The sequence below is a fragment of the Balaenoptera acutorostrata genome, chromosome 4 (genome assembly GCF_949987535.1).
Source record: "Balaenoptera acutorostrata chromosome 4, mBalAcu1.1, whole genome shotgun sequence".
In the NCBI taxonomy this organism is placed as follows: domain Eukaryota; kingdom Metazoa; phylum Chordata; class Mammalia; order Artiodactyla; family Balaenopteridae; genus Balaenoptera; species Balaenoptera acutorostrata.
In genome coordinates, this window is record NC_080067.1 from 54,817,276 (window position 1) to 54,844,305 (window position 27,030).

At 44.6% G+C, this 27,030-nt stretch overlaps 1 protein-coding gene across 1 annotated transcript in view; it reads right to left on the minus strand.

Moving 5' to 3' along the window:
• Positions 1-27,030, minus strand: part of SLC7A14 (solute carrier family 7 member 14) — a 127,366-nt gene that overhangs the window by 55,061 nt on the left and 45,275 nt on the right. Inside the window, exon 2 of the mRNA XM_007197518.2 lies at positions 19,237-19,693. Within this exon, the coding sequence (XP_007197580.2) occupies positions 19,237-19,540 (304 nt within the window). The 5' untranslated portion in view covers positions 19,541-19,693. The remainder of the gene's footprint in view (positions 1-19,236; positions 19,694-27,030) is intronic.

Below are 27,030 nucleotides of genomic sequence, written 5' to 3' on the forward strand. Positions count from 1 at the left end.
CTTCAGGCTACTTTCTCATGCTATTGTTCTTTGATTTTACAGCTAGAAGCAACTCTTAATCATTTGGGTCAATGGGGGAAACCCTGTAGGAAATACTGCAAACCAGTAGTCTCGGGAAAGGTAGTACTGCCTCCTAGGGGAAATTTTGGAAATCTGTGAGGGTGTCTGTGGTTCACATGATTATTGTGGGCACTCATGGCATTAAATGGGTGGGAGCCTGGGCTGGTAGACATTCTGCAGTGTGTGGGACTGTCCCACCGAATGAGGCATTGTCTTGTGTCTTACATGATTCTGAAGGTCCCAGTGGACATTCATGTAAGAGAAAAACTGTTTATGATTTCTGAGCTTGAATCTATCTTCATTTTACATATTAACACAAAGCGTTTTTTTGGTATGGTTTTATATACATTGAATTTTCCTGGGATGTAACAACTGGGTAGATTGAGGGACAGTTGGAATTTGTTTTGTCTCAAAATTTACCAGGAGTTGCTCATCATTTGGGAAAACCACATCAGCAGCAGCTCAAGACTCATGGTCTTTGAGCAGCAAACAGCACACCTATGTGAAGGTACATTTGTAGCAGTTGCATTCATAGTGGTTCTACAAATGACAGCAGGCAACTGACGACTCTGTTACGTCCCCTAATGTACTTATGCCGCAGCATTCACATGCTGATATATTATTTTTATCAGAAATTACTTTTCTTTCATTTATCTTCTATACAAAGGGCATGGTGATTTTTTTTAAAAAGTTAGTGTTTACGAAGGTAACATTATCTCTAGTTTGCTTTGCAGAATAGTAGAAAAAGAATTGCAGTGTATTTATTATCTAAAGTTGATTTGGTGTACTAGGATGGAGAATCACTATTCTAAATGTGAGAGAAGTTTATAAACAATCTCTACTCAATTTAGTAAGGCATTTCAAAAATTTCTTGCCCCAGAGTTACCTTCCCAATCATATTTGCCTTATGCTATTATCAAAGTGACTTTGCATTCCTTGGCTATTCATCAAGTGGTTGGAGAGGGAGAGGCGTATTGATTCCAAAAGTATAACCGTGTAGCTGGAGAAAATCAATAGAGAGTACAATGTCGGGGTGCAGATGGCCATCAACGAGCGACAGCGTGCTGCAGAGAACATGACGGAAGTTTTCCCATTAGAGTTGTTCAGAGATGGCAAGTCCTCGAGCAGTATGGAGGATTCATTTCTGCAGGACTAGAGAGAATAGGAATGGTTCCTCATAGCCTGCAACTCTGATATCCTTTTCGGTTATCTACCTTTTAAGTATATTGTAAACATACCTCTGTTCTCATTTTGTTATCCCTAGTATTCTGTTTTATTTCCATACCTAGAACTATTTTTGGTTAAATTGAGTAATTCCCAGCCTGAAGAGCAGTCAAACTTAGGATTAACACATTGAAAAGTGGGTTGGGACAAGATACCAGAAGATTCCATATTTGAAACATTCTCTATCAATCCCTTTGTGAGTACCCCAAATGTTGTGTGATTTGACGTTCAGAAGAGTTTGGTTCCTTTCAGTGTGAATTTCTTTTTAACTCCGAGAGTCTATGGTCCTATCATATATAGGTATAATAGGCCAGGCTTCGGTTAGATACTCCCAGGGAGCCTACGAACAACATTGAACTTTCTAAACTTGTACCTAAGACAGCGCTGCCCAAGAGTTAAGATGATCTCTACAAGTTCCTCCCCGTCTAATGTCATCCTGTCATTCACAGCCTGCCTACCCTGGTTCTCTAGTACCCTCTCAGGACCAGGAAGCAAAGATTCTCCACCCTAAGGGGTGTAAAGGAGAGAGATCCCGCTGGCGGTAGGTGAAAGGTAGAGAAGGGTTTCTCCACTCGAGAAATACGTTTCCCTCTTCCTTCCACCAAAGAAAGCCATCAGAAAAATAAGTACTTTTTAAAAGTGTACTTGTGGAAGCAACCTAAGTGTCCATCTACAGATGAATGGATAAAGAATATGTGGCACATATATACAATGGAATATTACTCAGCCATAAAAAGAAACGAAATTGAGTTATTTGTAGCGAGGTGGATGGGCCTAGAGTCTGTCATACAGAGTGAAGTAAGTCAGAAAGAGAAAAACAAATACCATATGCTAACCCATATACATGGAATCTAAAAAAAAAAAAAAAGGTCATGAAGAACCTAGGGGCAAGACGGGAATAAAGATGCAGGCCTACTAGAGAATGGACTTGAGCATACAGGGAGGGGGAAGGGTAAGCTGGGGAAAAGTGAGAGAGTGGCATGGATATATATACACTACCAAATAAAACCGATAGCTAGTGGGAAGCAGCCGCATAGCACAGGGAGATCAGCTCAGTGCTTTGTGACCACCTAGAGGGATGGGATAGGGAGGGTGGGAGGGAGACGCAAGAGAGAGGAGATATGGGAACATATGTATATGTATAACTGATTCACTTTGTTATAAAGCAGAAAGTAACCAAAAAAAAAAAAGTGTACTTGGGCCTGGGAAGATTACATCTAGTGGTTATTTACACCTGAACACCAATTACTCTACTCAGATAAAGAGAGGTTTTCCCATTACCATGTAGTTTAACATATTGACTAATTCCCTAACCTACTTATCAGCGAATTTACTAATTTCCTGAATTAACTTCGGACTTCCTAACTTCCTTCCTTTAGTGCCTACTAAATCAGGCACTGTGGTGAGTATCAGAGACTTAAACGGAAAGTAAGGCAGGTCTCCTGACGTTGAAGCATCTATATTCTAATCGGGAAAGAGCTTAATAACCGGAAGATTCCACGCGGCTGGTACGTAACGCTGTAGAGTATTTATGAGGTGCTCTGGGAGCCCCGTGGGGTGAGTGTGGCTGTGAGGGAGCATGGTTCTCTGGTTGCCGGGGAAGTGGGGAAACGAAGCGGGGAGGCTTTTGAGTTGCATCTTGAAGGGTGAGCTGGGCTTTCCCAGGCAGAACAAAATGGGAAAGGGGGGGTCTCAGGCAGATGAAAGGGCACAGCTGGAATGACGTATAGGCTGCTTTGGGGATTGAAGATGATGAGTCTGCAGAGGTGGACCGGGGTTGAGTGTTGAGGGAGCAGGACCTGGTTAATAGGTTGGGGGAATCTAGCAGAAAAGGACCGGATGGTTCATCTACTATAGTCGTACAGCTTTCTCTTGGTTGTCAAACCCACTCTGCCCACAAAGTCTTATTTGAGAGCTTAATACATAAATAAGTGAAAGCAGGGTGCTCTGTCTGAGGAGACAGTAGGAGACCTGAGGCTGGTCTGCCCGGGATCTCCCGCATCCCACGCCTCCCCAGAGCTTTTGACTATCCTCTGAGGACCCACAGGCTGTACTGAGCGCGGGGTGGGGAGGGGTATCAGCTGCTCATCTGGGTGGTTTTCTTACTTGATAGAGGATGCAACCGAGCCCCAGACCTGAAGCTGCATATTCAGGTAATGACAGAGCAGGGGCTAGAATGGAAGTCTCCTGATACCCAGTTCTAGGAGCTTTCCAATTCATTCATTCATTTATCTGAAACATTTATAAGGTGCCATCTTGATGCATCTATGTCAGATTTTAGGGACTGAAAGGTGAATAGGAAGAATACAGTTCCTTTTCTGTGGGTCTTATAGTCTAGTGGCGAGGACAGACCAGAAAAGCAACAATTACAAGAAAACGAGAAAGGAGATGTTAGTTGCAGGGAGTGGGGGAAAGTGCATGGGCTGCTTTAAAGAACTGCAACCCTGAGTTCTGAAGTGAGGTGTTCAGACAGCCAGAAGGACTATCCATAGAGAAAAGGGCGTCAGGAGGTACGAGAAGGAGTGGAGAGGAGCGTCCAAGAAAACAATTAGCCAGCTCTGCAGTTTCACTCAGGCCTCTGGGATCAGTCCCAGCCTGTGTGTTGCTCAGAGGAGGCTGCCTGGGGTGACCGGCCACAGGTCACAGATAACAGGCCCGATTGGTTGTTTTGAACATGTTGTATCTGTCAGCGATTCCTTGTCCATGAAGTCAGTTCCTCCTGAGTGCCAATTATCCTCTGTCTCCTAGACTCAGGAAGGAATCAGCCGTTGGATGACACCAGTGCAACTCACCACTTAGACCCAAACATGTCTTTAAGGAAGTCCTCACCAAAGACAGCATTTTGCTGAGATCGTTGTTACCCATTTCCTACTCATTTTCATAGTCTTCTTAAAATATCTCTGTTCCATTAATAAATTCACAGCAGGGTTATACATGTTGTGTATACTGATATGGTTGCTAGTACTGCTAGTAGGTTGGGAGTGGGGTATAAGGAGAACTCACAGGACCCTAGAGAGAAATAGAGTGTGAATTCTCTTGGAAACATTTGTGTTCTCTGCAGCACTGAATTCCAGATGCTGGTAATGAAGTATCCCCATCATCACTGTCCCCCTTGAGAAGCACGTTGCTGGATTCTGAGAAACATCTATTCAGCCCCCTGCGACCCTGCACCAATGTCCTCTTCCCAGTGCTCTTGATCAGCCAAGAAAATTGTGGGTTTCTTTTTCAGGGAGTAATCCATCAGGCTCTCTCTCCCTCCCACTTCGACTGTCTCTTCTACCTGAGTAACCTTGGTCACTCCATCACCTGTCAGTGAAGCCCAGGCAATTTTTACAAATGCATCTGGAAGAAAAGCAGTTTGTCTGGGAACGCCATAATTTTTCTGCCAAAGCGGGTCCCAGGTGGACAGTAAGAGCCTGTGTTTAGGGAATGGGTGGCATCTTCAATCAGGGGGTGTGTGACACTATTACTTACTGAACCTGACAGGCCTCCAATTAAAGTTGGGTAGGAAGCAGAGAACTGGAAAGTTCCCCAACCTGCTGCACCAATATATCAACATATAAACAGGAAGGAAAGAAGCTGTCCTCATAGTCAGAGAAGTGACCCCCAAAATAGGTCAAGGAAGTTTATTAATTTACTTATGAAATAAGACCAGACTATCTGTTTACTCTCTTGTCTAGATCTCCCCTTTGAAAATATTTTAGAGGTTATTGGAAGGTACAGTTTTCATAACATGATGAATTCCAGTATTATATTGTCTGGTCATGCTATTGTTAATATCATCATTAGTGTACATTAATTTTGTTGCTTTCTCAATGATAATGAAGATGGTAATAATAATAATAAAGATCATATGGTTGCTTTCAACTGAAGAATTACAGTGTTAGCTGTTCCTGAGTCCATCTTCTGGCCCAGATTGGTCCCTCTTCATTGCTGAGGTGGCAGGTGGGCTAGAACTGCCCTTTTTTCTGCTCATAACATTTTTATGTAGGTGACCTTGGGTTAACATCAAAGAGAGCCTTGCAGGGGAAAACGATGTTAAAAAAGGGAAAGACACATGTGTTGGGGCATCTACCTATGGTAGGCCCGTTGTACATGGCTCCTCATCTGATGCTCAGGTAAGCTGCGAGGGAATGTTGGGGCCTCCATCAGCAGCCCCTCTTTGCTTTAGGAGAAGCCGTGAGGTGTCATAGAAGACACACAGCCTCTGGAGAGAGACCCAGAGAGTGCTTATAACAATTAAATGAGATAATGCACACAGATCACTTTGCCCAGTGCATCGCACTCAGTAAGTGCTTGATAAATGGCAACTAGAATTATTACTAACTGTGGCTTTGAGCAAGTCACCCAATTCACCGACCCTTAGTTTCTCCATCTGGAAACTGGCGATGGCGATGCCTACTGTGCAGGTTGTCATGGGCCGGCACTCCTCCAGCGGGAGCTGTGGCGGTTATTACAGTTGAGGAAAAGGATATCAGAGAGCTTTACTTAGCAGTAGCTTCTGGAGTGTCTATGCAGGAGCCTTTGCCTCGTAGATGGGATAAAAGAGATTAGAAACAAGTATTGTTGGCTGAAGGTTTTAGAGACTCAGCATTGGCAGAGAAGTCATCTAGAATCTAGACCAAGCCCTATGTGTGCTTGATTCACTTCTAAATCAAAACCTGGAAAAATTTCTTTCTAGGTTCTTAATCTTTAATCTAGAAACATCTGTTCTTTTCCACAAATCCTGTTAGAAATTGTGAGGGTGAAGAGAAAGTTCCCATTTTCTTGTTCAACCTTTCTTTATGAGACCTACTGCCCCTCGTCCAGGTGACTCTGATGACTGAGCCAAAAAGGCTTTGTGCAGAAAGGCAAGGAGGGCAGGCACTGAAGTGACAGCCAGTCAAAGATTTTCCAGCTCATCTCTCCAGGAGTAGGCAGCGCCCCCATTTCTGAAGCAGAGGAAAGTCGCGCTGACAGAGATGACAGTCCTAAGAAGCTTCTGTGAGGGGACCAGGCCATCACTCCCTTGCCCTGAGAATTTAGTGGGCAGGGCTAAAAGAGAGTGCTAAGAGAACACACTTGAGCCCTTGTGTGGCCTCCTCAGCCCATTTGACAATCACGTGGGACCAGGTTCCACTGGGACAGGCTGCGTTCTTGGCAGATGCCCAGGAGGGTGAGACCCAGAGAATCTCTCGTGGGCCTGGATCTGCTCTCAGTGGAGGACCTTCCCAGAGACATGAGAAACCCCTCCTAAAAGGAGTGCCATCTTGACTTTTTTCCAAAATGGGCCAACATGCAGAGAGGGAGGACCAGAGACTCAGGATTCAGGAAGTTGTTAGAATCTTCTGGGTGTGGGGATTTGGTTACAGCTCCTAATTCTTTCTATTATAGTTCTCCTCCCTCCTGGGATACAAACACATACCACTCTCACCTCCCTCCCTCTCCGTCGCCCTTTCTACTCTCCAGCCCACAAACTCTAGAAGAGTTTGGCCTTCTGTAGGGCATAAGTATGAAGTTCGTATTTTCAGGAGTGAGTGTTGCTGCCTACTGGTCCATGAGGATGGAAGGATGGTGTGCATGGTAAACAGTACTGGGGCACAGCTGACCAGGATCTGGGGTAACTGTTTTTCCTAGATTCTCACCTAGATGGTCCTAATGGATTGCTTCCAACTGGACAGCCCCTACCAATGCAATAGCAATGGTGGGATTTTAGCTGACTTTTCTACAAGACAACTCCAGTGAATGGAACAGTGAATCCCTTGGATATGTTGGTGGCTTCTGGACAGAGGCATGCCCTCCAGGGAAAACACTGAGTGCTCTTGACCTGATTTATTGTGTCGAGTGCTCTCATAATTAAAACATGCTTAGAAGTGTTTGCAAAGGAGCAGGCATTTGTATCTATGTTTTATGCATAAGAGAAATTCATTGCATTGTTTATTTTCTTTACAAAGCCTCAGCGATTATAAACTGGGGTATTTGTAAATAAAGTCTCAAGATAAATAATCAAGGACTATTATTGAATTTATTACAGAATAGGAAATTCCTGAAGAGTTGATAGGATATAAAGATATATTTATGTGTGTATGTGTATACATACATATTTATGTAAATGTATACATATATTTATATGTTTTCAACTACTCTGCAAGGGACTTTGAGGGCCAGGTCTATGTAAATGGCCAGTGGTGAAGTAGAGTATGAAATGTTTGTGATGCATGCTAGCAAATCATTGCTTTTCACACACATACAGCTACCCATGGACACTCAATAAAGCACAGGCACAGACTGTGTCTAGGATGAATGCATTTCTTGGGTTGTTAAATCAAAGTTTCACTTTACTGCTTGCTGTTCTGTCTTCTCCATGCCAGCTCTACCCTTTGTATTACGGTGTTTGTCTATGCTGTTCCGCAGAAATTGGTAGCTCCAATCCACAGGCTGTCAACTGGAAAGGCCGTTTATCAGCGTCCCTGCAGCTTGGGATGCCAATGCTTACACCTTCTTCAGTTCCATGTGTAAGAATAGGTTCTTCCTTCAGTTTCACTCCTCCTCCTCTGCCTACATTTTTCTTTCTCCATTATTGCTTTTGATTTCTCCATCTCCATCTGATTGTAGCCATTTAACAAAGTTCTGCCCTTTGTTCTCTTCTCTTCATACCCCCTTTGCTTTGGTGATCTCACCCCCTTGCCAGGGCTGGTGGAATTTTCCAGGGTAGGGGCAGTGGCCTCCCTGATTCACTCAGCTGGCCATGGACCCTTAGCACCAGCCTCTGTGACCTGGCAGTGTGAGGAGGGACACCGAGTGGGGCAGGGTGTTCAGAGCTGCTGGCTGGCACATGCAGAGCTCCTGAGCTGCTGTGGCCAGTCAGTTAGACTCTGCACATAGTCTGCCTTTCCCCAGAGCCCCGAGGGCAGGAGCTGGTGTGAGGCATAACTCCTCTATGAGTTTCCATGAGCACTCCTCTCTCAGGTGGTTATCCTTGCTTGTTGTGCCTGACTCACCTCTAGCCCCTGTTTCAGTGCGCAGAATGGAGGCTGCTTAAATATCACTTGTTCAGAGAGAGAGAGTACTTTGCACTGGTACCCTGTTTAATTTCCATGGAGCACTTACCACAATTTGTAATTCTCTTATGTACTTATTTACTTGTTTCTTGAGGCACAGCTTTTTTGTATGTTTTGCAGCACAGCTTGTTTGAAGGGGACTGTCCCTCTAGAGATGAGAGTTCCTCTTGGGCAAATACCTTCAGGAACAAAAGTATGCTTTTTGCCCAGGGTTTATCTGGAGAAAGGGTGAGTAGGAGGCGGGTCTGAGTCTTTTACTAGGTGTGCGCTGAGGGGCTTCAGAATCTGAACCAAGGCCTGCTCATTTGCACTGAGAACAAACTTAGCCTTGTTAGGTTGGCGATCTGGCCAGCAGTAGTGGTAGTAGTGATAAAAATAAGAGCAAACATTACTAAACATTTACTGTGTGCACCAGCTCTACTGAGCACTTTACATACTCGATCTTAATCTCACAAGATAGTAATGATGCTGAGGCCATCATTATTCCATTTACAGAGAATGAGTCCAGGAGCTAGACAGGTTCTCAGGACTTCCCGATATTTTCCACTTGACAGAATATTTTCCATTTACAGAGAATGAGTCCAGGAGCTAGACAGGTTCTCAGGACTTCCCAATATTTTCCACTTGACAGAATACACCTAGAAAATGACGTTTATACGGATGTGGGAAGGAGGTCACGTGTAAAGGGAAGAGGCTGTTCCCAGGTAGCGGTGAGTAGCCTCGGGCTTCTGCCACCTCTTGCTGCCCTGAGGGCTGAGGGAGCAGTACCTTGGCACACCTGTAATTTTTGGCAACCTGCTTGGGAAGCTCTAGGTTAAGTACATTTTTCAAGTTGCACAAGTAGTAAATGGCCGAGCAGGGCTTGAAGTGAGGTAGGTCAGCTCTGGGACTAATTGCTCTGATGCTACCTGGTGCTCCTCTGCTACGTGGTGTTGGGATGTGTGTGTGGGGAGTTGAGGCATTGGACCTTTCTTTACAAATCTTTCCGCTCCCTGAGTTCTCTTTTTCACCCTAACTCATACAGGCAATCTAATCTGAACTCTTCATTGTGCATAGGAGGAAATTGAGGTCGAGAGACGTGAATGACTTGCTCCAGGGTCCTGAGCTGCTGAGGGACAGAGCTGGAACTAGATCCCAGGTGTCCTGACTTCTGACCCAGGCCCTTTGTCTCTTGCAGCTCTCATGACTATTTCACGTGTGCCTGTCTTGTTTCTTTGCATCGATCGATGCCAAGCCCTTTGTCTCGGAGTTCTTTCCTGTCTTCTGCGGCACCCTGCCATGCCGAGCCCAGGGCCGGCGGCCAGTCCCTCTCACAGCCGTGCTGGGGGCTCTCGGTATGCACTGTCCACCCCAGCAAGTGCTGGAGAAGATGTGAAAGAAGCCCAGTTTCTCCTGGGTTTGCTGGAGGAAACTCATTTTCACAATCAGCAATTTGAGAAACTTGCATATTTCTATTAAACTGCGCTCACCTTTTCTGAACTGGTAACTGACATCCTTCCTACAGGGCTGTCAATCCAGCCCCACATAGAAGAGCTACATGCACTTCACAACACCCTTCTCACTGCTGACAGGTGACAGAAAGCCGCTGAGCTTAGAAGTCATTTTCATGACCTGGGTTACAGAAGTTTTGAGCTAGAAAAGTGCTCTCCTAATCAATGGAATAGAATGAGCTACAGGCTCTTTTGAAACCCTAATAAGAATGAGGGTTTCCTTGATTCATTCGATTCTCTCTGGCCAGTTTTTAAATTTTTTGAGGGAATGTGTCTGCATGGAGCAACATGGGGGGAACAGTCTCTGGAGCAGGCAGAATTGAATTTAGACTTGCCTTTTGCCGCTAACTGCTTCGTTGCCCCGGACAAGTCCCCCATCCCCCACAAGCCTCAGTTTTGTCATCTGCAAAATGAATCTGACAATGGTACTTATTTTGTAGGATTTGTTGAGAGGATTGTGCAGCTGGTGTTCAGCTAGTGCCAGGCATGTTATCAGTGCTCAGTGGCCTAGCTATTATGATTGGGCATACTACAGGAAAGCTACTATCACCTACCAGGGAGGCTGAGAGGATTAAATGAGGTAGTATATGCATGGTGCCCAGGGCACAGAATTTGCCTAATGATAATAAAAACAATAGTAATAATAATAGTAATGACTAACATTTATTGAGTGTTTACTAACTTATGTCTTGGAGACTTTACAAACATCAGGGGCAGCTGCCATCATTATTAAGATTTCAACCTACAGCTGTGTATTTGGACAATATTTTGGAGAGCTAGTTTTCAAGAAGCTTGAAGACTGCCCTGAATTTGTTCATCTTTGCATTTCCTCTCTACCCTCTCACCCACTTTGCATTTCTGCCTCTCCCGCCCCCCAGTGTGGTTAAGAGCAGTTCTCAGATATGTTTGGGGGAACAAATAAATGCAAGTTTGTGGAATGAATGAGTGATCTTAGGTCATTGAAAATAGGTTGCAGAAGGGCCAGCCCTTCTGGTGGTCACCTCTCAGGTCTGGCTTCAATTTGGGGAGGAGAAAATGGTCTGTTCTGAAAAACAAAACAAAGAAACTCACCAGACTATCTAAATAGATCCTAAACCTTTAGCGATCTTCCTCGGCATGAAAATCCAACCTGAGATGAACACTGGAACGAGGAGACTCTGCTTAAACTTTGCGAAGGTCTGCAGAAGAAGCCCAGGGAGGAGGTTGGGAGCCTCATCTGTGGGAAAGAGCTCTGTACCCCTTACCACCTCTCCAGGGATTCAGTTACCAGGGCTCACCTAATGATGGTTGAGAGGATGCTAAAGAGCAAGTGAGGATGGAAGGAAATACAAATGATCAACCCTAGTGCTGAACCATAAACTTAGAGTGCCAAGAAACATACTACTCGGTGTGAGGGTCCTTTACTGCCTTTTAGACCATTTCATCCATTGCAATTTATTAATCCCCATCGAATGAGAAAGAGTGTTTTGCTTTAAAGATCTCAGAGGCAGCTTGCTGAAATGGAGGACCATGCGTTTTGGAGTCCTGCAATCTTAGATTTGAGTTCTGGCTCTGCCAGTAAATATCTGCCTGCTTCTCAGGAAGTTACTTTAACCTCTGACCCCCTGGCTTCTCATCTGAGGGCAGAACTAAAATCACCCCTCCCTCTACTGGCTTGGTGGGGATGGAGAGGAGGCGCTACACGAGAGCACCGTATGCAGTGTTCTGAACACAAAGATTAGTTTACTGTACCTCGTGGTGTTCTGTGGCGTTACTTTACTAGAGTTTTCTGTTTCTGCCTTCACTTTCTTTCACCAGGATGGTATTGTAAATCCATTGTTCAAATGACATTTTCTCAAAAACATTCTCATTTATTATGTGCCTTTTCTCAGCTAGAAAGAGCATTTATCCTTCTCCCTCACCCTCCCTCATCCAGCCATGCCCAGATCCTCTTCTCTGTACCAGGCTTCCTGTCCACCTCCACTTCAGGGCCTAGAGCCTCGTAGTCTCTTGCCTGTTCTGTACAATATGCACATGGCCAGATTCCCACCTCTGTTCTCTCCCCCACTGTGTTACTAAAATACAGATCTGGTCACGCCACTGAACTTCTCAATGACTACAGAATGATCCCTAACCTTCCTGCCCTGGCCCCCAAATCCCTCCTTCTAGAACTCACTTTGTTTAAATGAATGATCCTGTTGGACCATTTTGGTTAGGGATGATAGTCTTTGGAGAATGGCCAGGATAAACTTGGAGGGCGATAGAAAGATATGTAGACTGCTCTGGATAAGATACGAACAGGAGTTTTAGGGCTTGACGGTGAGCAGGTGAGGGAGTAGAAGGTCAGTTTAAAGGAGGAAGGCTGCCCATCAGTGGGGCTGGAGGCTGAAGTCAAGAAGAACAGAGGGTTTGTGGACATTCTCTAAAGTCAGGGAGAATTGGAGTAGCCTATGTTCCATCGTAAGCTTGCTGTCTGCTGGGATGGACTGCATTATATCTCCTATCACAGGCCCAAACTTTCCATAAAGTTCACTGCACATACAGCTTTACCTTGCTCTTACTTGGAGGACAGGAGGGAATGGGGTATCATCTAGTCGGATGATGAAGTGAAGAAAAAGGCAGAAGCTGATGAAACATGGAGTGGAGACAGAGACTCTATGGAAGCAGAGATTCAGAGCTGGAGGAACTAGGAGGAAGTAAGCTTCACAACTCTCTAGGTTTATTGAGGGAGACTCTAGATTTTCTGATTGTACATTACTGGGAATCAGAACAAATTTTACTTAAACGTTTCAGAACCACTTGACCTCAGCAAACTGGAGGGCTTAGGGGCTATGCATCGATTATAGATGTGGCAGTGACAACTAGTTTTCCTTTTCTTTCCCACCAATAGAACCCCTATAATATTTGGGTTGGCAATGTACCCGGTCAGAAGACTACATTTCTCAATCTCACTTGCTGTATCTTAAGTGTTCAGGTTTTAAGCAATATAAATGGAAGTTATAGGAAAGGATTTATGAGAAAGCTTCTTTAAAAAGGGACAGAAATGTGGGAAATGACCTGCCTCAACTTCCTGTTTCTTTCCTGCCTTCCAAAACTCAGACAAATTGACTGGAGCTTCAGCAGCCATCGTGGATCTTGCAGTCACCTTGAGGATGGAAGCCAGGTATCCAGAGGGTAGAGCAGAAAGGTCAAGGGGCCCGATTACCTATGACTGCAGAGCTACAGTAGCAGCCTCCTTCCAGACTTCTTTTATACAAGAGAGAAGTGAAATTATCTTTCCTTTTTAGTTTTCTGCTGTATCAATTGAACCTAATCCTAGTCTGCTAATACAGTACCAGAATAGCAGAGTGATTCATGAGAGGGCTCTGGAGTCAGAATGCTTTCACTCTATTCCTTGCTCTGTCACCTCTTAAACAAGAGCCTTAAACCAATTACCAAAGGTTTCAGAAGCCTCCTTTTTCTCATCTGTAATATGAGGAAAATAACACCACTTACACATGGGGTTGTTGTGAAGATTGAGTAAAATAATGTGTAAAGCAATTAGAACTCTTTAGGTACACAGTAAGTGCTCAGGAAATGGTAGCTGCTGCTATCATTATTATTATCATTACTATTATTGCCATAATTACTTATCAGGTTTAGCATTCATCTCCATTAGTGGAGATGATGGGTCCTTTAGGGTAGAGACAATTTCTTATTTATTTTTGGTATTGCTCCAGGACTGGCATATGGTAGGTACCCAATACAGCTTTCCCAAACCATATCTTGTTAGATTTTTGCTACTATTTCTCATGAGCAGATGATAAAAATTACTGGTATTGTGTACCAAACAGGGGACTGATACTATGCATGCTTACTATCATTTAATCCTTACCAAAACCACCTGAGAAATGGGATGAAAGGGTAGTTGTAGACAGTTCAAGAGCTTAGGAGTCATTCAGACCTACACTCTGTTTGAGGTTCAATTTTATTAATATTAAAAGAACTGGAAGTAAACAAGTTTTATTTCTCCACTCATGTTCCGTTCATAGGAGCCTCTTGGGGCAGATTACTTTTAATAGCAGGTGTCGCTGATACGGAGGCTTTGCTTTGTGTTTCATCCCAAGCCAGTGAACTAGAGAACCTCTATAAACTACCCTCCTTCCATCCCTCATCTTGCAACAAAGCTGTCAGTGGGAACCAGGAAGAAAAACTATTTCCCCTATCTGGTTTATACAGTCTGGTATATACAAAAGGGTTTTAAGGTTTGGCATGGGCACGGGGTCTGGTTGTGGGCTGCTGAGCTATTCAAGAGTAGATAAGACCTTTTGGACAAGGGTAAAGGTTACAGCACAGGCTGCTTCCTCTGATAAATTTCCCTCCACCTGTGATAGGGCTGTGGCAGTTGTGGTGTTGGGGCAGGAACAGTAGGAGGAGCCTGGGAAGTTTTCTTTTTTTTTTTTAATTTTATTTATTTTTGACTGCGTTGGGTCTTTGTTGCTGCACACAGGCTTTTCTCTATTTGTGGCAAGCAGGGGCTACTCTTAGTTGCGGTACGCGGGCTTCTCATTGCGGTGGCTTCTCTTGTTGCGGTGCACGGGCTCAAGGTGCGTGGGCTTCAGTAGTTGTGGCTCACGGGCTCTAGAGCACAGAGCCCAGTTTTTGTGGTGCATGGGGCTTAGTTGCTTCGCGGAATGTGGGATCTTCCCGGACCAGGGATTGAACCCGTGTTCCTTGCATTGGTAGGCGGATTCTTAACCATTGCGCCACCAGGGAAGTCCCTGGGAAGTTTTTGTAACTTTGGGTTTTGTCAAATTATAGAGAAAGTGGCTCTCTCTCTTAGATTTGTTTCATGTTATAAGCTGGTTTGCATCTCATGGGAGATGATGCCACAAGGGCAAAAGTCTCTGAAGAATCTGCTGGCCAAATAGTTCCTGTTTCCTCTTCTTGTAGGTCATGGCTATTCCAGCAGTAGGTCCTGGTTCCTATAGTGGAGTAGTTTTTAACCCTGGCTGCATATTAGAATTCCCCGGGGAATTTTTAAAAAATGCCAGTTCCTGGGCTGTACCCCAGTCCAGCTGAATTAGAATCTCTAGGGCGTAGAGCCTGAACATCGGTATTTTAAAAAAGAAATAAACAGAAATTATAAGAAAATTTTAAAATGAGTCACAAACTGAGAGAAAATATTTGCAAAACCATATATCTAATAAAGAACTTGTATCCAAAATATATAAAGAAGTCTTAAAAGTTAATAAGAAAATGAAGACTCCAATTAAATAATGAGAAAAATATTTGAACACTTTACCAAAGAATATATTTGCATAGCAAATAAATACGTAAAAAGATGCTCAAAATATTCATAATTAGGGAAATGCAAATTGCAACCGTACTGAAATATCACTATACACCTTCTAAAATAGCAAACAAACAAATAAAACAACCACAAAAAAACACACCTGACAATTCTTCGTGCTGGCAAGGAACAGAGCAACTGGAACTCTCATGTATAGCTGGTGAGAATCAAAAATAATATAGCCACTTCGGGAAAAGCTCTGGCAGTTTATTATAAAGTTAAACATATACTTGCCACAAAACCCAGCAAGTCCACTCCTAGGTATTTACTCAAGAGAAATGACAACTTGTGTTCACACAAAAACCTGTACACATTTTTATAATGGCTTAATTCATAATGGTCCCAGACTGGATCAACCCAGTTGTCCTTCAACTAGTAAATGAATAAACTGGGGCGGGGGGCTTCCCTGGTGGTGCAGTGGTTAATAATCTACCTGCCAACGCAGGGGACACAGGTTTGATCCCTGGTCTGGGAAGATCCCACATGCCGTGGAGCAACTAAGCCTGTGCGCCACAACTACTGAGCCCGCGTGCCACAACTACTGAAGCCGGCATGCCTAGAGCCCCTGCTCTGCAACAAGAGAAGCGACTGCAATGAGAAGCCCACGCACTGCAACAAAGAGTAGCTGCTGCTCACCGCAACTAGAAAAAGCCTGTGTGCAGCAACGAAGACCCAACAGAACCAAAAAATAAAAATAAAAAATAAAACAAATTAAAAAGAAAAAAAAACAAACTGTGGAATATCCATACAGTGGGATACTACTTAGAAATAAAGTGTAACGTCTCACTGATAACATGTAACACAAATGAATCTTAGATGCATCATACTAAGTGAAAGAAACTAAACTCAAAAGGTTACATACTGAATGAGTCCATTTATATAACATTCTGGAAAAGGCAAAAGTATAGAGACAGAAAACGTCTCTGGTTGCCAGGGATTGGGGGTGGCAGGAGGGGAAAATCACAAAGAGGTAACATGAAGGAATTATTTGGGGGGTGATGGAACTCTTCTGTATCTTGATTGTACTAGAGGTTACACAATTGTATGTATTGGTCAAAACTCACAGAATTGTATATTTAAAAGGGTCAGCTTTACTGTATGTACTTATAACTCACTAAAGCTGAGCCTCCCTCCCCCAATCCATTATTCAGAAGCAAATTCCCCAAGTAATTTAAATTCATAGTCAGGGTTGAGAGATATTGCTGGCGTAATAAATTCAAATCTAGCTTCTGTTATTTAAACTTCAGTTTCCTCATATGTAAAACTGGAGATAATAAAACCTACTTTGAAGAGATATTATGAGTTTTAAATGGGATGACGTATGGCAAGCTCTTAATATAGGGTTTCGCACAAAATAATAATAACCACTTAATAGGTGCTACGTGCCAGGTGTTGTATGGGCATTTTACAGATACCTCATTTAGTCTTTACAACAGCTCTATGAAGTAGGTATTATTGTCACCACTTTCAGGGTGGAGAAACTGAGGCTCAGAGAAGTTATGGAACTTGCTCAGGGTCTCACAGCTGGTCAGTGGCTGAGCCAGGTTCCAAGTCTAAACTTATCGTTACTGATTACTTTACCACTCTGAAATCTTAATTTCAAGCATCCTACTCTTCAACTTCACTTCTATCTTCTAGTTCACTTTCTCAGTGTTTTTACTTCAGTGATTTCCTGACCTCATTGAGAACACCAGTCTTCATCGATCCTACCACTTCTCATAAATCACCACTACCTTCATGTTCTCACTTCCCTTCTCATCCAACCTAAGTTGTGTGGTCCAGCAGTATTTCCTCTTCCTTTTCTAGTATTCCTAGCCCCATTGCTTCTTTCCCCCTCTCTCTCTGCCTGGGAAAAGCTAAATCTAGTCAATCCCAACTTTTTCTTTATTCTACTCTTGCAACCAAGCAGCAGTTATTGCTGGAGATAGATGCAGATATGCAGAAGCAGTGGGAAGTTGGGTCCAGAGAGAAGCTATACGGAGATGATGGTGTGGGAGTGGAAAGAAGAGGGTGGAGGGGGACTTTCCTTGGTTTAACGACAAAGGGTCATAGAGTGAGAGGCCTGGTTGAAGAAACCTGATATAAAAATGCTAACTTTGGCACAGTTATTTTGGTCCTGTCCCTGGCTGGGGGCTCTAGGAGGATTCTGGCTGGCCTCAGCTGGGAGATGTCAGTTACAAAGTGTAGAGAAGTGTTATGGGTGAGCCCATGTGCAGAGAGGGGCACCCCTACTGGGACAGAAGCAGGGCTTTCTTTTGGTACCTGGTGCCGTGGTGAAGGCACCAATTACTGGCCAGTACCAGGGCCTTCGGTGGAGCTGGTTCAGTGATGTGCTGGTAAATGTTTAACAACTCACTCTCTGAAAACAAACAGCAAACAAACAAACGAACTCTGATTTGTAGCATTTGCAAACTTCTGTGGTGTAAATACTCCCTCCATAGCCCCAGTCTAGATTACACAGTGCCCATGAGCACGATGTCAGGGGGACAGGCTCCCAGAATGTGACGGGGCCTTGTTCTAATTTCTAAATGTGATGAAGCACCTTGAAGGATAATATGTGGGTGATTCATTTGTGGGAATCGTCATGGTTTGGGGGACTGGGCCTTAATAGGATGGGATCTAGAGGAGACTGTGCAGTCTGCATTGACCAGGCAGGACTCTGAACCGTCTGCCCTATGCCCTCTGTAGGACTCCCTGGTTACATGCCTGTCTTTTGTCTTACCACTGCTATTCTGTTCTACGTGCTAACATTTTTAGATTTATAAATTTATGGTGAGTAAGAATCTGGCACCTTCCCCCAAATACTTTCCTTGCCAAACAAGTTTGAAAATGATTGCAATCAGGTTAATATTAATAGAATTTCAAGCATCCACAGAATTTATTCATGTGAATAATTTATTTTCATCTATAAGGAAAAATCCTCTATTCTGCAGGAATCTCAATTATTAGGATATTCATGCATATTAGAGAATGACTTCAGGAAAAGATAGTGGTAAGACCAACAAGGATATAAGCCATGACAGGAGATAAATAAAATCGGTTCTGGAAGTATTTTCCTCATCACATTAAAATGATGTCAGATATAAACGAGTGCACTTTCTGGTTGCGTATCCCTAGTCTGTGCATCCCACATGGATGAAGACTGTTTAGTCTGGATGTACGATACTAATGTAGAACTCTTCTTGTGATGGTGTGCATTAGTACACAGGACTCCCAATGTAAGTTGGCATCTTTACTTCTCCAGAAACATTTGAAGAGGCCACAACATTCACTGCCAAGGCATGAGTTGACCCACGTGATCTGCCAGTCCCAAACCCAGCAAAGCCTCATGCTTTTGCAGTATAACCATCAAGAAGCAGGAAGTTTTCCTTTTCTTTCTTTTTCAAGGTGTCCATTGACCCATCCCCAGCATTTGGGAAGATACTGTGGATTCCAACTCAAGAGAAGAGGAGGAAGGAGGAAAAGGAAATAGAGCTATTTCACAAACTATCATCACCATGTAAGTCCTGGTACTTCATTAAAAAAACAAACAAACGAGTTTTATGATTCTTTCTCAAGGAGAGAGAAGGCGCTAGCTGAGCTACTTCTGCAGAATATCAGTCTGTTGAAGTGCTGTGGCAGACGGTGCTTTGTGAGTCTCATGATGGCTTTATTTCCTAACTTGGTTTCCTCCTGCTTGGAGATCACAATGCCAGTTTGAGGCTCATCAAATCCCAATCATATCAGATTTACTGACTTGTCATTTTGCTACTCTGCCTATCCAGTATTTATTATTTATATCCTGGCTATATCCACCTCCCACGAAAGGACTGACCTATCTTCTCATGAAAGGGAGACAGAATAAAAATAGAGCCACTAGGACATGACAGGGAATGAGAAGTTGGGCAATGGCTAGGCACCAGAATATTTATTTGGATCGAAAAACCAAAGAAAAAGGAAGCCACTACAATGAGCCAAAACCTAGCGCTGAACTCCCTGGTAGTCAAGGCAAAAAGGGATCATGATGGCCACTTCGCTCATCTCACCACTAAATACTCTAGGAGGGTGGGACGAACAGTAACAGGCCTGCAGGCGCGCTCTCCACAGGCCTGCGCCTGCACGGGACGCTTACCTGACAATATGGATGCAACGGCTGCGATGATGAAGGACACGATGACGCCGGGTCCTGCCATCTCCTTGGCCACCAGGCCGGACACCACGTACATCCCAGTGCCCACGCAGCTGCCGACTCCGAGCGAGATGAGGTCCACGGTGGTGAGCACCTGGGCTAGCTTGGTGCCATGTGCTGTGGTGGCCCCAGTTCCCTCCAGCATGGACTCCACCGGTTTGGTGCGCAGGATCCTGGAGTGCATGGCGTACCAGGCAGCCCCCCACTGCACTCGCCGGGGGTCCAGGGAGGCGAGGAAGCCACTCATCCTGGGCGAGACGGCTTGTGGTGAAGGTCAACTGATGGCAGAGGGCTGCAGAGGCCTTAGTGGACGCTTCTGGAACTCATCTAGTGACCAGGGATCTCCCTTTTAGGAAAGGTCGAGAGGGACCCAGGGCAGCCTTCTCCTGGGAATGAATGTCTGCAGGAAAAACACAAGAAAAAGGAAGATGAGACCAAGTGGGAAATAAACCCATGGCTTGAAGGCACGGATGGAGGTCAGTGTACTGAACTGGTAGAACTGACCTAACCTGTGTATTTATAATGCAGGAGGGTTGCATGTCCCCGTTTGTCTTGCCTCCAGTCCTAAATGACAGTCCGTAGTTTGCACCGTGTGGCGTAGTCGTTATGAAGAGGGTGGTCTGAGTCAGGGCTCTGCTACTTACGGTTCTGGGACCTTAGGAACGTTACTTCATGTCTCTGTGCTTCAGTTTCTACTGCACAGTGGGAATAATCAAGCCTCCTGCCTTATGTCGATGTGAGAATTAAATTAGTGTTTGTCTAAAAAGAGCTTAAGACAATGCCTGGCCTGTCGAAAATGCTCTTCTGTCAAACTCTAAGTGCTTCTTACCTGGCTCTGCCAAGACTTGGGTCTGTGATTCTTGGGCATAATCTCTGGGGACACAAATCCTCATTTGTGAGGATTTGTGAGATCTATGACTCTCAAGAGGGGCAGTGCCACCCCAAGGGATTGTCTTGGAACTTTGTTCTCAAATGAAATGAAGATGTTTTGAGAATTTTTTTGCTCTCAGAGGTTGGGGTAGGGGGAGTGTTCATGGCATTTGGTTGGTGGGCCCCAGAGATGTTAAACGTGTGGGATGGTGTCGTACCATTTTCAGATATTGGACATTCTTTTTTTTTTTAAATTATTTTATTTTTGTCTGCGTTGGGTCTTCGTTGCTGCGCGCAGGCTTTTCTCCGGCTGTGGCGAGCGGGGGCTACTCTTCATTGTGGTGCATGGGCTTCTCATTGCAGTGGCTTCTCCTGTTGCAGAGCACGGGCTCTAGGCACGCAGGCTTCAGTAGTTGTGGCCACGGGCTTAGTTGTTCTGCGGCATGTGGGATCTTCCCGGACCAGGGATCGAACCCCTGTCCCCTGCATTGGCAGGCAGATTCTTAACCACTGTGCCACCAGGGAAGCCCCGGACATTCTCGTAGGTGAAAATTCTGGTTATGATGATCTGAACCTAAAACCTAACTCTGTTTTACATATAAGCACATGAGATGATTTTGGAGGGTTTTAATAGACAAGTACCTTGACTTTTCCAGGAAGACAATTATAGAATAAATTGAAGGAAGATTGTAAATTCTTTAGTTTTGAACTTAAGTGGAGTTCATCACTGTTTTAGACAACCAAGACAGCCTTTCAGTGCAACCCATGGTGCTGCATCACCCATTCAGCACATCTGTAACAGCCTGCCATTTGAAACGGGCACGTTTACAGTACTTTTTCATATAGTGCCAGCATCTCATGATGACAGCTGTACTTGCCTGAGTGTTTACATACTGAAATATGTTATATACAGGCAGGTTACCCATGAATTTTGCTTTAGGATATTAAAGAGGGGTGTATCAAAACATGTATTACAAAAATGAGGTGCTGGGTCTGATAGACTTGAGAATTATTGTACTAGATGATTTCTAAAGTTTTGTCAAGTTAGAAAATGCCAAGATTGTATGAAGTTACTTTCTTTGGAAGCCAGAAGCTTCATAAAATTCTATAAAGAATTTTTAAAGTACATCTGGAACATTGATTCCAAGTACTGTGCTGATAAGCCTAGGACATTTACATTTACAGCAAGTTCCAGCCCGTGTAATCTACCCATATTATTAATTAATACTACTTAGCACTTAATGTAACACTTGTCCACTTCTAAAAGCTTTGTAGATACGACCTAATTAGAAGAATCAGGTGAAATGTAGCAGTTTGGTTCACAGGGGTTGGGTGATGGACCTACTGCTTTAATTTCCTCCTAAATTTGACAGTGTTGCTTCATGCTGTGTGTTAATTCTTGACATCTTAGATATCAGTACATTTAGATAGTGCCACTGTATATACCAGAGTCATTCAAAAGCCTAGAATGCCAGCATTTTTTTTTTAAGATTTCCAGATTTGTGAGAAAATGTATACCAGGAAGGCTGCAAGAACAACTGCTCAACTTGAGCTCTTGAGCTCTTGTGGGGAAATCAATGTACATATCTATTTAATTTCAACCCAGCCAGCATGTACTGAGAATCCGTTATGTGCCAGGCATGATGTTAGGCTCAGGGATGCAAAGACACGGTCTCTGCTCTTGTGGAGTTTCCAGTCTAGAACTGGAGATGATGGTCACCCAAATCACAATGAAAGGGAGAAGGTTTTTGTTTTTTTTTTCCTGAAAACCTTGTTTTTTCTTATTTTTCATATTACAAATGTATATAGCATGGCCATTGCAGAAAAATCAGACAGTATCAACAATAACATTCAGTGAAGATAGATAAGACAATTCAACACACAGATAGAAAAATAAAACCAGATCATTCTAGAGAGGGATAAGGGGTATGTTGTAGAGTCCCCCCAAAATTTATATGTTGAAGCTCTAATCCTCAGTACCTCAGAACGTGAGGTTGTTTGGAAATACAGTCGTTGCAGATGTACTGAATAATTAATTAAGATGAAGTCACATTGCAGTAGGATGGGGCCCTAACCCAATACAACTGGTGTCCTTATAAAAAGAGGAAATTTGGACACAGAGCCACACACACAGGGAGAACGAGCTGTGAAGATGAAGGCAGAGATCAGGGTGATGCATCTACAAGCTAGGGAACACCAAGAATTGCCAGCAAACCACCAGAAGCTAGGAAAGAGCCCTGGAACAGATCCTTCCTCACAGCCCTCAGAAGGAACCAACCCTGCTGACACCTTGATTGCAGACTTCCAGCCTCCAGAACTCCAGACAATAAATTTCTGTTATTTAAGCCTTGCAGTTTGTGATACTTTGTTATAGCAGCCCTGGCAAATGAATACAGGCTATAAAGGAAGTCAAACAGGGTGATGAAAGGGCGAGAGGGTCTCTGTGGTCACAGCATTGGCTCCTGAGTGATGGGAAGCAGCCAGTCATGCCAGGTGTCAGGGGAGAGTGTCTTGCAGAGCTGGGCCAGCGGGGAGACGGGGTGGCCTGCTCTGGGAACTGAGTGACACTGGGACAGTGTGATGAAGAGGATTCAGGTACCACGTGAGAGCTTTACATGAGTCAACTAGTTAAATCTGCATTTACAGATGAGGCAGAGAAGACGGGGGAGGTCCACTAACTTCTCCAAAGTCATGGAGCGCATAAGGGCAGAGCTGGGCCTTGGCTCCACTTGCCAAGCTGTTATTCCTGGCTTTCCTGCCTGAGGGGCACAGGGTCAGACTGCTGAGGGTCTCTCAAACCAAGACAAGGGGTTCGTGTTTACTCTAAGAGCCATGAGAAGCCATGGGAGGGTTTTATTCAGGTGGGCAACATGATACGATTTACATTTTTAAAAGCTCATTGTAGCTGCTGCGCAGTTAACTGAAGACTCACGCCCGATGATGCGTCAGTGCCAGGACAGATGTATCAGTACAGAGGGGAGTGAGGTGTGAACCTGCTGCTGAGGGCGGCCATGGTTCTCCAACTTGGCTGCACAGGGGAATTACCTGGGGATCTTTCAGGAACAATGGTGCCTGGCCTCAGCCCCAGAAATCCCGATTTAATTGGTCTGAGGTGTGGCGTAGATATAGGGATTCCTTAGATCCTTAGAGCTCCCCGGGTGATTCTAGCACAGCAGGGTTAGTTAGGGTCCACTGCCCTGTGAGTAATGACTAAAGTGCTGGTGTAGAAAACCAGATACTGCCTGTGATGGTTAATTTTACTTGTCAGCCTGACCGGGCTAAGTGATGCCAAGTAGCTGGTAAAACATTATTTCTGGGTGTGTCTGCGAGAGTGTCTCTGGAAGAGATTAGCATCTGAATCGGTGGACTGAGTAGAGAAGATCCCCTCATCCGCATGGGTGGGCATCATCTGATCCGCTGGGGGCCTGAATAGAACAAAAGGGCAGAGGAAGAGCGAATTCACTCATTCTGCTTGAGCTGAGATACCCATCTTCTCCTCTCCTTGGACACTGGTGCTCCTGGTTCTTGAGTTTTCAGACTCAGACCGGGACTCACACCACCTGCCCCTCCCGCTTTTCAGGCCTTCTGACTCAGACTGAATGACACCGCCAGCTTTCCTGGTCCTCCAGGTTGCAGACAGCTCGTCATGGGACTTCTTCGCCTCCATAACGTGTGAGCCGATTCCTCATGTAAGAAATCCCCTCATATGTATCTGTATAAATCCTATTGGTTCTCTTTCTCTGGAGAACCCTGACTGACCCATGGCCATTTTCCACGTGGGGTCCCAAGGCCGACAGGCACTTCCTGTTTCTCTTCCTGGGCAGGAAACTGGGCCCTTCAGCAGCAGTCTTCTGCAGGCGGTGACTGTGGATCTGGAGAAACCCTTTGGGATATTTGTCCTGATCAGCCCTTCATCAGAAACTGTCACAGAGACACTGAGAAAAGAACCAGGCTGGTTAGGGACGTGACAGTTTCAATTTGGTAGATAATTAGAAATCATGGTGAAAACATAGAGAATCAACTAGAATAAAGGTTGGAGGTGGTAGAATTCCTTCCTGGCTCCATTCCCTCCATGTAATTCCTCTGAGTGCTTGCTTTATTGATGCAAACAGGGGCTTGGGGCATTTCCTTTCTTGGTTGGAAATTTACTGGAGAGAACAAAATGTACAAAAGAAAACATGCTTCTAAGTGACTATTGACAATATCCATATTCATTACCCCCAGATTATGTTAATCAAAGAGAGTTTTGGAAGCTTATTGCTGTTGTCTTTCCAAGATGAGCAATAAATGTGTGTTGTGCTTTCTCTAGCACTTTAAGTTTCTCAAAATACTTCACAGCTATCGCTAAGGAAGGCTTGCAGGGCCCCTGGGAGAAGGGAGTCATCATTGTGGTGTCTGGCGGCATGCTTGAGGGTTCAGTGGGCTCCAAGTATAATGACAGTAAGAGCAGGTTTGTGTGAGGATGAAAATAATTATGGCTTGGAAGTTCACCGACTAGGTAGGATTGTTGAATTAGGTTGGAGCCTGCGTTTGGAGGTGAAGAGAGGAAGGAAACGAAGGCTAACGAAACAGCCTCAAATCATTCCTGCCTGATTTTGCAAATACACTAAGGGATTACAAAAATCCCTTCCTGACACTTCCCACGAGCTGGTGTCCAGCCTTTGCTGGAACATCTGGAGCAGCAGGAACATTGGCTGGTGGGAGCTGCCCCTTCACGTGGTTGAACAGTTAGGATTGCAACAAAATTCTTCTCATCGATGTCCCCAGGCAAAAGGAGGTTGCAGTTGAAAGTGCCAGGTTTGATGAGCCCCTCCAGGTGACTGCAGGATCTGAAGGAGCCTCCTGAGGCCCCGCCCCCAACTCCTGTACCCTGGGTCGTGTGCTAGCCCTCCTCCCCACCAGCCCCGCTGCTTCTCCTCTGGGCTGAGCTCCTGGCTCCTGGTTAAGAACCTAATTCAGGAGCCAGGTCCCCTGGGTTCAAAGTCTGGCTCTGCACTTACTCGCTAAGAGCCCCTCCATGCTTCAGTTTTGCCATCTGTAAAATGGGATAATAAGGGCACTAACGAGCTCGCAGGGCTGGTTAGGAGCGAAGGAGTTAATGTGTGTGGAGCTTTCAGCACAGTGTCTGGCATACATGACTGCCAGGAAGCGGCAGCCTGCCGGCATCACCCTCCTCTGGCCGATGACCAGGTCTTTTTGTCCCTGACTGCTGACACCCCCTCCCACCTCCCTAGGCAGCTCTCAGAGGGTCCTTGGCCTACTGCCCAGCCCTTACCCAGGGCTCTTCTCTGCGGAAGCTCCCCTGGATTCTATGGCTGCAGACTGTACACCTTGGTATTTCACTCCTAGGTGTGCATGCTTGCCTTTTTCATGCTTTTAGGGAAGGGCTTTCTCCTCTCCCGTGTTTTGTTATCTAAAGGGGTGTCCTCAGCCGATTTGCTTGGACCTTTGGATGTTATATCTGCTCTCATTCCTTTACACCCTTGACTTTTCTGCCCAAAATGCACACACACAAAGGTGGCTAGGGCATAGTGGATTCACCTACAGTCACAACCCTATCCCTGAAAGCACGACCTCCTTCTGACTTTCTTGCTTGTGGCTTACTGTGGCTCACTCAGCCAGTCTTTGATGGCAGATTCTCTGCTGAGGTCCTGGCTTCTGTTGCTCTTCTATTTCTTCCAAACTTGCCAGTTATGGCTCTAAGTTCGTATCCCAACTGCAGAGTCACTTGCCTGTCAGTCACTATGATTTCACATGGGGTGGCCAGATACAGGTCGGATATATGTGAATCCCAGGGTCTGTGGCGTCCGAACAGAACACCCTAGTAAATTGAATTGAGATCTGTGTCCCGGTAAATTTCTCCTGTTGTCCCCAGTTTTGTTCTCTGTATCTGTACTGATTAAGGTTAATCTGTTTATAGGAAAGTCTTCAAGTTTTTGAAGGCAACTAACATATCTCTTGGAGTCTTGTCTTCCCCAGACTAAACGTCTTCAATTTCTTCAGTGATCAGCAGTGTCTCACATGGTATGGCTTCTAGATCAATCACATTCTGATTTGTACTTCTTGGGCAGGCTGCAGTTTATCATGGTGACATTTTTGGACCATAACAGAGTGGTAAGGGAGATGTTTTTGATCAGTCTGGCCCTGTGTGTGTGTGTGTGTGTGTGTGTGTGTGTGTGTGTGTGCGCGTGCACGCATGAACCTCCTAAATCATACAATGCTGGTGCCTGACAAATTCACTCAGATGTACAACTGGCTTTAAAACCAGGGTTCCTGATTTTCAGATTGCCAATCTTCCCAGTTATGTCTTTGCTAAGTGTTTGATTGATCAAGTCCACTTGAGGTATTTCTTGATCACCTACCACGTTACTTATCAGTGTGCTAGCCCATTTACATTGTATGTGAGATCTCAGACACAGCTGGCTTTGTTTTGCTTGGAATGTTTTTTAAAGGAGAGTTTGAATCTATGACAACTGAATAGCTATGCAAAAGAGGTGGTATCATTTCGGCTTCCTTTACAAAGCTTGCGATTTCTTTTCCTGTTTCTAAAAAGTTATTGACTGCATTAATCAGCTTTTGCTGCAGTAACAAGCAATCCTAAATTTCAATATGTTAAAACAATGACATCTATCTTTTTTCTGATATATATTTTAAAATATATATTTATTTTTTAAATTGATTTACAACGTTGTGTTAGTTTCAGGTGTACAGCAAAGTGATTCAGTTTTATATATATGTCACTTTCTCCTCCAACACCCAGGCAGGGAGGATATCCCCACCTGACATCATCTTCCCCTCCTTCCTCCCCCTGACCTCTCGCCAGTGCTCTTCCTACTTCTTCATATTTAAGAAGGTGGACAGAGCTGC